Source organism: Trichoplusia ni, chromosome 9 (genome assembly GCF_003590095.1).
Source record: "Trichoplusia ni isolate ovarian cell line Hi5 chromosome 9, tn1, whole genome shotgun sequence".
In the NCBI taxonomy this organism is placed as follows: Eukaryota; Metazoa; Arthropoda; class Insecta; order Lepidoptera; family Noctuidae; genus Trichoplusia; species Trichoplusia ni.
The window spans coordinates 12,635,187-12,648,594 of NC_039486.1; the positions used below are offsets into that span (position 1 = coordinate 12,635,187).

The window sequence follows — 13,408 nt, forward strand, 5'->3', positions numbered from 1 at the left end:
TTCCAATAGTCCACTTCGTGTTGGAGCGAAGCGCGCGCGCATTTGAACGCGCGACTCAACGTAGCGCGCACGCGCGGAATTCGAGTCGAGGGAGCAGTGTAGTTCGCGAACAAAATGATGCTTGCCGGGGCGCAGATAGTTGACGAAACTAGTGTAGCGTATACGACGGGGAGTGCCGGGGCCAGTGTCACCATGTCCCCAGCCCAGGGCTCCTCCCGGGACGCGCAGCCGGTCGAGCCCGCACAGGGACTACACATGGTGCCCAAAGTGGACCCAGTGGACATAGCGTTCAGCAACATCACATGCACAGTCAAACTGGGAATCACTAAAGGTAAATAAACAATATTATTACTTCCTTATATTATCAACATGGAATATTTATGATGTGTAAATATTTCATTGCTGTAATGAACATCGAAACTCTGGTACTAGCTTAAGCAGACAATAAATGATTGAAGTCAACAAACTCTTAGCAAACCAAAGACGATTTGTTTACCCGCTGATCTAATTACAGTCAAGGTTTAAACTGTCCTAGTTTTACTTCTTATTCTACAGGAAAAGTGCATTGAGAATTATGAAAGAAATTTAAGTAGCTTGTTATAACTTAAGATAGTGTTATCCGATACACAAATACCTATGTATGAATGTGTTATGATTATATCATCGGCCTTACGATAAACAGAAATAGCTTAGTTGAACGAGAATATGTTTTTAATGAGAGTAATAAATTTAATAACAAAACAAGTTCCTGTAAACAATGCCTTCTAAATCGTACTTAATTACTGAACATAAACCTTGGAAAACGACAAGAAAGATACTTTACATTTTACGATTAGAAAAACGACGCCTTTGTTTCGGAAAGTAGACGTTGATGCGGATTCTCTCACTCGTAACATTGACTTTGACAACGCCTTCATTTTATATTAAACACAGTTTAACTTGTTCTATCGTAATCTTTCTTACGTTAACTCCTTGAAGCATTCGATAAAAAAGTTGTTTTGAGTTCATTGAAGGGTAACCTCAATAAATACTCGTACAATTAGCATGGTTGAATTCGTGGAAACCTTGAGTTGACCAGGAAAACCCCAAGAAATATATATTGTTATCAGTTTAATATTAACAAATTATTTCAATGTCATGAACCTTAACATTATATTTTTTGTATGTAGATGTCCGAAGATATATTTATAGGTTCGTTTTAATAGAGCATACATTGCACATCTAATTTGACCTATACTTTGACCCTTGTACTTAGATAAATGTTCTAACTATACCTACATTGAAAGACTAGAGTCTAGAGTCTAAGGCAATGAGTAATATTAATGTAAATCACTTTTTGATATAAAACATACACTTATAATTTACTAACTGTCCATATTATGTATACGTCAATTGATAATACCTACACTATTTCGAATTTGCGGAAACCAGCAACATAGCAAACTTAACCAATCATTAAGCAGTTTTCACCTCTTTAATTATCTCTATGTAATTACTGTTCCGATAACCTTATTTGTCACATGTGCACATTGATTGTAAAGACTTAATTAATCCCTTGAAGATTACTTATGATGTGGTAATCAGTAAAGCAATTATCACAAACCGGAAAGTATGCTTCAGTGCCGTTGCTTATTACAAAACCTATAGCTATCAATTCTTGGCGCATCCTTCTATCAAAGGCTATAGGGAGTTTTAATTAAACAGTATACTTTATTACCTTACCTTTAAAGTTAACACAGTTATAAAGTTCAACAGAGATGATAGAGTCTACTTTAACATTGGGTTTCTGATGGATTCCGTGTGTATTTGCTGTTTTAAAATCTATTAGGTATTGTAAGAACAGTCTGTTAGCAAAAAATACACTGAATTCATGCAATTAAAAGGTGTCAGGTACACCCTTTCTACAAAAAAGCGGAATCCATTTATTGAGGCTCCACGATCGGTCGATATTTGATGATATGATATATTTCTGTTAACGCTATAAAAACAAACACTTAAAATAAAGATCGATAGATATTAAGCAACGGTTGTTTTAGTAGTTTTTATGGGTGACCAATTTCGAGTGATAATTTGTTTCTTTTGTCCTATGTGCATGAAACTATCACTTTTGCGAGTCGACTTACACTTGCCGGCTTTATAGTTACTACATAAATTGTCTTTTTACTTTTTAGTTTATATGTACAAAAACTTTAATTCGTCTGCATTAGAACACGTCGAATATATCTAACAAGAAATATCTGATAGCAGTTGTTGCAACATTCTAGTGAACTAATGACTGTTATATTAATGCGCATATGTGATAGGATATGTAAAGTAATACGAGATGAAAACAATCTTGTTGAGACGATTCTAGTCACGATGGTGACAAATGGCACCCAACGTAATTACATGTAGTGAGGTATATACACAACGCATCATTGTTTGAAAGATTAATATTAATTTAACATTTATTTATGTACACAAATACTTACAGAAACATGAGAGATGTACACAACAGCCCACATTTTTTTTAATACATATTGTCAATGATTGAAGTTTTATAAAATAGCAATAGGTTTTGAGATACTTTTGTTTTGAATGATCTGCTTGTGGGATACATTTTGCTTTTGTTTTATGTGTATCAAACCATTTACAGGTAAATCTGTAAATGGTTTTACGCTCCGATTACACAAAGAATCCTCGACCATTTCGCTAAAGCAAAACAATATTTTTGTAGCAGCAGACTGAAATTTATGTTTTGTCATAGAGTCCTTTCGTTTAAGGCCAAATCTTCTAATTTTTTGCTTCTTCGAATGAAAAATTAACTTTCAGTTCGATTGAATCGAATCGTACAAGTAGAGCTCCTAAATTATTCTACCATTGTATTAAAAAAATGTTAAAACAATGCTTTGTGTTTTTGTAAACACAATAGCGGGTCACGATCTTCTTTGTATAAGATGACTAACAAGAGGGAAGAAAAACTGTTGAATTAATACAAAACTGGCACGGTGATCTTGACTTTAACGGTACATTTGCATACAAGTTGTATAAGTGCTGGCATAGTAAATACTTACTTATGTTTGAAAATAATGTAATAAATATTTAAGAGTATATCTATTGCACAGAACAGGCACTCCGATCTTTATGTAGTCAGAATAAATGATTGTAATTAAGATGCAATGCAGATGGTACATGTTATTCAAACATGGCTATATGTATATTAGTTAAATATTATCTGGATCTGGTCACACATTAATACTAAATAGTACACATTGTTTCGTCAGTTAAACAATTGTTTATGTCCCTTTCCTATATTAAAATAGTCTCCTATTTACGTCAAGATTCGACCTTTAACCTAACGAAAAACATAGTACAAGTATATAAACTATAGTAATATTGTAAATAATATATTTACAAACCTCGGCTACCAAACAACTTAGATACAACTATAATTATTCAAATTATATTACTGTTTCTATGGAGACGATTTAACGTGTCTTAAGTATAAAAAATATACTCTTACGTAAATAGTTTTAATAAATTTATCGTTATAATTACCATCTTCAATTAATAGACATAATTATTTAAGAAATTTTGATACAGGTGCTCAATAATAGTTCTTTACACTAAAATTGTATCTCCGTAATATTTATTTCTAAAATAGCTGTCACTATTAATAAAGCAACAATGTAACAACATTGTATTTTCTTAGATATAATTAAAAAGTTTATTCTTAAACTGAAATCTGGTGATAACTATCATTTGTTTTAAACGCTTCCCGTACTAAATTAAATCCTTTTGTCGCGGGGTTTCACAAACGTGACATGTACAAGTCACTGAAGTCACCCAGACTCAGAACAACCATTCGAGCTTGATCTACGCGAGGTCCGGATGTCACATTGGGTTTGACGTGGTGCCCCATACTGCTAGGTTATTCGTGCACTCTGTAATAAAAATACTACTATTTAGTCCTGTATGACAGATTGGTGAAACTAGAACACTTACTCATGTTTCACGTGCAATTTAAACTAATTTGTAACACTTTTCAAATAAATGTTTAATCACCTTAATCTAATCCGTGGATTTGCAAAATTATCGTCACTTATCGTCGCATCGATGCTTGTATTAACACATAATCGGATGAAGGTCATATTATTTTAATATTTTTCTCGACTATGAGTAAGACTAACGTGTTGTCGTTTTCTCAGTAAAATGATTAGAATGCCAAGGTTAGTTTCGGTTTCACGACTTAAAGAAGAGTCAGTACTTAATTAATACGATTATAATACTAGTGCAGCGTGTTACGACTAGTAGTACAAGAGTACTACTTTCTTTTTCTTTCTAACATTAGCAACAAGTATAATTAAATTTGTTATTGGCCTGTGTCAGGTCCCGCTGCTGGGCATTGCTATACCAGAACTCTATCTTTTGTAATTCCTGTTCTTGTTCAGTCCGCGTAACTAAAGATTTTGAAGATTTTGGAATAAAGTATTATACGATGTAATCTTATAGTAAATATTAAATCATACATTAATTAATATCCAATCTCTTCATACATTCAATTGTTTACAAAGCTCTACATGCGTAGCACATGTTATTACTTCACTAATTTGTTAATATCCATTAGATTGCGAAATTTCACTATCTGCATGACCTCTATAATTCCCGGACATGTGATAAAAATCCACTTATCAGATATGCCGAATACCAGATAACGATACTTACCAGATCGTCGACAATCGAACAAGTATTGTTTGTACGATGCATCGGGCAGTTCGTTCAACTCAATTGGCTTGTCCAGTTTTTATGTTGCCCCCTTCAAGCCTGAAGGATGTCGACAATTTGGTGTTAACTGGTCATGTGGGACAACGGACCCTAACAAGTAATGGTTGGGAGGAAAGGGAACTTGTATTTTCGAAGCTTTAGACTAATAGATTTGTGATCAACGTTTCCAGTTATTCAGTTTAAAGCAAACATGAATTGTCTGACTGTGGCAATTGCCCTACTGATAGGATGCTAACAATTCGGTTAGAAAATATTCGATACCTTTTATCATTATAATAAGGAAATAATTTAAACAAAAGAGTTGTGCCTGCGGAAAAGGCATTGCAATCGCGGCTTCCGAAAGAAATCTTTGGTTGTTCGCTATATTGCTCATCATACGAATTAATTGTAGTACATAAAATAAAAAATTATAACTCATAAAATAAATTCTTTCTAATTATTATTATCTAGACGATTCGAATTTAGACCGTTAAAAGAATATGCTTGAGCCACATTCTTCGGTCGCTCCCAGGAATTAAATATTCACATTACAAGAATAATAATAGTGACAACGTTTAGCAAATAAACTAATTATGTGTGAGTTGTTGTTATTGAACTTAGAACTGTTTGTACGATAAACTAGAGGCAAACGTTTGTCGATACCGCGACATTATCTTAGCAATTACAATTTTATGTAAACAAATTAAAAAGTTGGTAATAAATTGGCGAATCCATTTGAATGCAAATAAATATAAGGCATAGGATTTGACCTAAAAGTCTAAATCCTAGCAAAGGTCTGATAATATTAAAGTAACACCTAAGCTAATAAAATAATAAAATCAAATGAGATGAAACATAGTCCATAAATTTGTGAAGTGTGACTTCCATTAATCATCTAAAAACACGCTTTTAATGTTATATTTTTCACTATTCATTCTACATTCTTCACTGCAGTGCACCAGTGATACGAGAGTAAGCGCCAGGAAACTAGTCACATTTCATCGATTGACCCCCATAGGTTAACAAGGTCAACAATAAATTTCCACTGCGTTATCTTAACTAGCTTTTCCAGTCCATAAATACTGTTTATTGTGATTCGTCTAGGAAGTAGATTAATTTGCTTACATCCGTTTATTAGTTTGTATTCACGTCATGTTATGTTAACTGTTATGTATTTGACCTTTGCGCTTTGTCCAATTGGTTGACACTGCGAAACCTCAAAATATTTCCTTATTACGTATTTGTAGCAGGATATTGTTCCGATTTGAAATCTGTTGTCTTTTAAACACATAATATGGTGATGGTGTCTTTCTTTATTACATTGTCTATAAATGAAGGTTTATTTTAGTATAAAGGACGAATAAATACACCATGAGTTTGGGTCCTTAAATCCTACCTCAAGTTCAAACAAAAAAAAACAACTTTTCATATGACCCGAACAATTCTAAACATTACAAATATTAGACTGTTTCGATCTTCATCGTAAGTATATAATGTGCTAATTCATTTTATGACTAAACTGTTTACAAAGAAATTGAGATCACGAACGGATGTACTTACTTAATCCGTCTCTGATACAAAGAAGAGTATTGTCTTGTAAATACTTGTAATACCGTTACATGATACTTAGCGATTCGCATGAAATGAAGACGTACAACCAAGTGATGATAATTAATCCCGTAAGTCAAGGATCTGTCAAGTGGTAGGCGTTATAATAGTGATAAGAGCAAAGTCCGTGTAGTACGTAATAGTACGTATTACGATAGTTTTTACACGTACAATAAGACGTGACTGGTTTTTATTAAATGACGTCAAATCCGATGCTTTTAACTGGTTATCGGTCTTTAAATTGTTTGTGATAATACCTTTACGTTTTAAAACATAAATTAAAGGTAATAAAATAAAACAAAATATTTAATCCACAGCAGACTAGGTATATCGTTATTTCTTAATATTCTCACTCACGTGTGAGATAAAAAATAAAAGACTTTTTGGTTTTATTGCTGACTAATATTTATGCTACCATAAATAATAAAACAACGATGAATAAAGTAATATTTTATATATGAGTGGTTAAATTAGTTTCGACTTAATAACCCAATTTGCATACAGCATCTTTCAAAAGGCTCAGTTGCGTGCTGCATAGCCAGTCATTTTCCAAGAACGAACCAGTTTCGCTTAACGACTGCGGTATTTCTGCCACTGTGCCAGTAAAAACCCGGTCAAAGTCCGACGACCTTGATTAAGCTCCATATTAATATTATAACAATAATATATAAACAAAACAATATGAGTTTGTTATTGATACGTATAATGTTAGTTAAATTAATAAATGTTTCTAAACGACATTAACGCTCCCTTTGGGGAAAAACTTAGTCTTTGCTGTGTGGGAACTGGAACACAATAGCCTAGATAAAAAGCATAAACATAAAAAACTAGGTAAATTTTATACTTGTGCCATTTAATTTCATAAAAAACTTTGTCAAATAAATTTTAATGTTCTATTTTTAAATATTTTCTCATTATAATAATTGTGAAGAAACAAGGGAAGCCATATATATTATTTACGTTAATAAAATAATATGCAGTTTCTAAAACTCTAAATTATCTTCCTGCTTTATAAATACATATTATTATTTCTCCAAATGCAACTATTAATATAAGCAGGAAAGAATATTTTTTGCTGATGGGCAATTTATAATAGAACCTGATTGCCTTCCGGTTTGTAAACTATCATTTTGAGCTAAGTATCATGTTTACGTTGGTAGTGCAGTATTGGAATGTATTTCTTATCGCGCTTGACCTTCAATTTTAATAATCTTATGTTCAATTATTTTAAAATGTGTAATTAATTAATTAAGTAACCATTTATCATGAGCGACAGTACATTTTATTGGAAGCGAAGATTTATTATTTAAATACAATCATGCTGAATGATGCTCACTGTCTGTGTGTAAAGAATACATAGCTGAAATGATTTTAATAAACTTTTGTATGAAATAAGTTTAAATCCCAAGCATACATAGACATTATTTAGATACTTGATATAGAGTCGCTACATCAATGAGCTCAGTGCTGCGTAAAGCCGCATATTTGAGTCCTGTCTGAGGTTTGATTTTTTTATTAATTGTATTCTGTGCATATAATAATTGCAAATATTATTCATTTTGCAGCGCTATACTATATTTTTATTAGTCGTCTGTGTTTAAATAACACACTCGTAGTTAAGTAGTTCTCGTCGTAGGTCACAGCAAGCTCGTTAACATGCCCTTAGAACAAATAAAGACTCTTCGTGTTCAATTACTACCAATATCCAAACACATTTCATAAGGTTTGTTTAAACTTAGGTGGCACTCTGCCTATATTTAAGTAAAGGTGAGTATATTAGTTAAGTTGTACAAACAACCTTCTTAGGATCAACCTTGTGGTCGACATTTAATACTGCAACCATACGGCTAATATGTTGGAAATAGCATGTAACCAAATGTTTGTTTTTATTAACATTTATTTGCATATGTTTAAATCTTAAATGTCAAGTTTCTACTAATAATTAAGAAAGTGTTACTACTGACTTGATACTTGAACTGTAAGTACTAATTTATTGAGGTACTAAACTAGTTTATAATTGACTAAGAAGTTTAGTATCAGCTCTACTTAGGCACGGAAAGTGTGTTAGTAATTATGGACTAGCTGTTCATAGTAACATCTTAACTTCAATTGAAATTAAAATGCCATTTAAATATTATTTGTTCATTTTTTAGTTTAGTTATCAGTTCTATAATAGATATGAGCAACAACTATGAATAAACTATTTCTATTATAATTGTTTCATCACATCGTCCATATAATCTGCACAAAACAGGATGTGGTCGTACATTCGATTATCCAGAGTTGTTTCGCAAATACAATAGCTGGGGTATCTTCACAGGCCTATGACCACACGTCCGTGTTTTCATCCGCTCTGGACTCCACACTCGCGGTTATCATAGAATTTGGACTCAACACGTATGATTTCATCACGTCCGACCTTGCCCTTAAAGGTTGCCTAAGATAGATTATTCTAACCTTATCGATATGCTAATTGCTGACACTTTCAATGTTTTGTATTAGAGACAGAATGACGAAAATTCTAAATTAAACTTAGATCAGTCCATTATTAATAAACAGAGAAATATAACTTAGTTGACATAAGCAATATATATAAAAAAAGTATACAAAAACTCGTGTACTAATATAATTTATTCATGTTATTTTAAATGTTGCTGGCTTATAGGAAATTGACGAGCAAGTAGATAACCTTAGAACTGTGGTTAATTTTAATTTGCCAGTAACGATAGATTACAAGAACCAAGGTTGTATACAAGCGTCATGTTGTTGGTATGTAACGAACCATAATAAGTTACATATACGTATTCAATCATTTGGTAACATTCAACCTCTAATCATTGTGGAATGGTCTCTAAAAAAGGTATAATTTAAAAATTAAATTGGGCATCCGTGTTGTCTCGTACTAAGTGCATACTATATTTAGGCGTGATATTATACCGAAAGAATGAAAGCCGAAGCGAAAGAAGTTGACTATGAGAGTAGGATTACTCCCGGAATTACTTGAATTAATTTCTGTTTCAATCGTATTAATATCGAGTTGTTGTTATAGAAGCCGATCATGGCTCCAATTCATGCAGTGGCTTACGGTTAGAACTACGGATGATGAGAGTTAACGAGGCTCCTAACACAAGATCGCTACTCGGTCGAGGTTTGGTTCGAAAGTTTCATTTCAGGACCGAATCAAAAAACAGACTTAAACTATTTTAGGAGTAAGCCTGTTTCTTAGAAGAGTTCTCGGCACAACATTAGAGATACCAGTTAAAAATCATGCTCATTAATAAAATTGAGGTTTAGGATGTCATGAAACAATCACAAGACTTGCTACTACACTTTAACTGTAAATCTAATTGATTTATACTGTTAAATAGTTCTTAATATCAGATTTCATTCATTTTTCGATCTACACATTTATTGCTGTACAATTATTTCCACATCGCATTAATGTGGTAATTATTATCATTTCTGAATCCTGATTCAGGCGTTGTCCCTCGTGTCGCAATGTTTGACACACATTATTATCAAACTATTGTCACTATTGTACGTTACCATAGTGTCAACAAAGTGACAAATATATTGTTATCTAGCCTACATAAGGCTGACTTAAAATCGGCCTATCTGGTTGTAAATTACATTTATTTTAATCCGCGTTTTGAAATCAATAAATTTTGATCGGTAGCGTGTTCCTTAATGATATGGCTTTGAAAGGTGTCGCAAACAGATTAAATGCGTATTGGAATGTTTATTATATTTACTAAAATAGTTTTGAAACAATATCTGAGTAAAATCTAGTCGAAACTACTTACGTAAGCAAATATTAGATATTATTTATATATTGGCATGGTTTAATTTTCTCTTAATTTTCTCTGCAGTCAGTAACCGATTCGCATTTATTAATGTAGAAACAAAAATAGTTTCATTGTTGCCACAATTGGGTATCCTTTCTATGTTTCTCACGCTTTTTCAGCATTTCAGTGTTTGCTTACGTCAACGGCTATGAGTAGTATTGAGAAATGTGAATGTTAGTCACGTCAATAAATATTAATCTTACAAATATCTAATCGAAAACCAAAATGATAGTCTAATTTAATGTAATTTCCCTGTAAAAATAGTATATTAGTATGTTATCCGACTGTAATATAATTTAGATAATATGACGCACATCACTAAACGAATTAAAATATTTAACAGTTATTTCGGATCAGAGAAATACTATTAGAAATGTTCCCTTCTTATCCATATAACGTAAATAACGAACAAAAGAGATTAACACATTGTATAAAGTCAATTGAAAAAGTAAACATTTAATCTCTCTATCGTCGAGGAATTACTTACTATTGAAGAAATATAAGAACTCAAGAGAACTTTATCAAGTCTTTACGATAAACAATAAAGAGAAGGCCACGTTTTACTGCAAACACAAGTAGCTGCGCAAACATTATCTGCTCGGTGTCACCAACCTCGTGACGTCATCACAGCTGATACCTGCGAATATGGGTCGTTGTATCAAACACCAGAATGACTCGTGACGTAACAATGGGCGCGAATTTAACGCCTTTGTTGACGCTATACATACGCCTTTGTTATTGTTTACCAGCAAAAAGTGTTAAAAAGAATGTCGTCTGTTTTTTGTTTTTAAGATAATATCAATCTCATTGTTTTTCAGATTGATACTCTGAAATTCACGTACGACAATTACTATTGTCTTGTTTATTTGTTTGCATATATCTCTATCTCTATTTAAGTACAAAGCTTGCTTCAGAATGCAAAAACACTCTCAAGTCCCAATACTAAACGTCCCTCGAAAAGCAGGCTAAGAGGTAATTTTCTTCAAGAATCCTAAGATCATTTTATTTGTTTGTGTAAAGAATCGTTCGTTTTATCGCCTATAAAATGGACCGCTTAAACGAATGGAGACCACTTACGTTGTGTGAGCACAACCGTTTTTGAAATGTTTACACTGTATCGGTATGAGGCATAAGTATGTTTGTATAACCAAATTAATATGATATTGGCAAGTAAAGATACTTTTCATTTGTTGTGAATATTGTAATTCGTTTCGCAGAGATATAAGTATTTTTAGCTCTGCATGGTTTTAACCGTTAAGCATTGTTAATTCAAACTTATGAATGAATTGTTTTTTTTCTTTAAATTTATGAATTTTTGTCGTTATACCAAGTTTTAAATTAAAATTTAAATTAAATTAAAATAATTAGTCAACGGGTGTTTGCTATCAAGGTTAGTCAAGTTTTACTTTAGCATATTAATTTTGCTTTTTTTTTCTTTTTAACAATACAGCGATTCACAATATAAACATTGCACAGTCATTTGTTTTAAGAAGTCTTGACAGTTAGTCAGAAAGCTGTGTTATGTAGTCGTTTCCATGAATCAGCTGTTAGCACGTGGGACAATAACATTCAACAAAGGTGTTTAACATCCTCGCATTCAGTGTCGAGAGACCGCCGTCTGTCTGTCAACGAAGTATACACACATATAATATGTACGTAATCTACATTATTATATATAGAAACTGTCACACTCTTTGTCTCACACGTATTGCAAGTAGAATTATATGTTGGTTTTACCGGTTTACGTTCATGAGATTTCAAAAGTGTAAAATTGATAATTACATTTTACGTGAAGAAATATCACATGCAATAACATTAGACTTTTTGTCTCAGCTTGAAGTAAGTAACTGTAATAACACCTAAGTATAATTATTCTGTATTCAAGAAGAGTGAACAAGTCCACCCCGAGACAATATTACACAAAGTATATAAATTAGTTCATGAAGACACGTCTTTCGTTAGTCCTCATTAGAATGACTATTTAAAATTATGATTATAATATGTGCGTATTGTGTTTTGTTGATGTTAAGATATAAATACTGCGGACATAAATAAATATTAATGTCAACAGCGAGGTCTAATAAAACAAGGATTAAAGTCCACAAGCTGTTGCGTCAATCCGTTAATTAAACAAAACAAAAACGAAAATCTATCTTCGTACATCATTAATTATCGGTTATCAAATTATAAGCTGAATAAAATTAATTTGGTCTGCAAAAAACTTATCTTTATAGTAATGTTGGTCGAGTTCTTGTTTGTAAGTAATGAAACCAAAACAGTAAAGTAGTCACAGCATTTCAATTATAAACAATGTTATCGACCGTTTGAAAGCTTATTTTTCGGCAATGAGTATACCTATATATCTATAGCTATACCTACTAATTATCAAATGCGCAATTGATAACTGTAATTTGTTAGTAATAATTTAATACATTACCTACAAAGTCCAAACATACTTGTAAGATGGGATAATAAACTAGCTTATTGCGAAACTAATACCTAGATATACTAGCACAATTCTTAGAATTCTATTGCCTTCCGTCATCTCTTAATATAAGATTGTTACTGTTGTGCAAGAAAGACATCGCTCTCAAGAGAGCAAACACGGCGTGTGTTTGCTCTGTCCTGCCTCCACAACGGTGACTGTTTTGCTTGAATACATGTTTGAACAAAATAAATTAAAAGAAATATCTGGTAACTAAGAAAATGACACTTGCGTGAGGTTTCGTACTCTTGATAAGTGGGTATTTATTCTTGTACGTGATCTTGTGATGCATATGGGTGTCTTTTTGCAAGTGACTTAAATGTTTGTGAAATCCACAGAAACAAGGATTGAAAGGTTGTTTTTATTTCAAGTTTTCGATTTCGCCGATATCTCAAAGGAATGCGCTAATTGCCGTAATATACGGTAATTATATATTTGTGCAACTTCACAATAGCAGGACGAGTTGATAAGATTAAATTAGTGAATTTATTCATAATCTTTAAGGTGGAGTAAAGATGTAAGATTAACTTGGCAACAAGAATCTAGTACATAGTATGGAAACAATAACTTCAAAGGCGCCACTTTTGCATCATGGAGCATTATTCTGTTTCTATCTTTATAAAATATTAATACAATAACAATAATATCGTATTCACGTTATACGGGTCAAAGATATTTCTGTAACAATTGAATATTCAATCACTTATTTGTACTTTATACCTACTAT

General features: G+C 32.3%; 1 protein-coding gene across 1 annotated transcript in view; it reads left to right on the forward strand.

Moving 5' to 3' along the window:
* The window catches only part of LOC113497134 (ATP-binding cassette sub-family G member 1), a 23,009-nt gene continuing 9,601 nt past the window's right edge, over positions 1 to 13,408 (forward strand). The window contains exon 1 of the mRNA XM_026876525.1: positions 1 to 331. Coding sequence (XP_026732326.1) covers positions 115 to 331 — 217 coding nt within the window. The 5' untranslated portion in view covers positions 1 to 114. The remainder of the gene's footprint in view (positions 332 to 13,408) is intronic.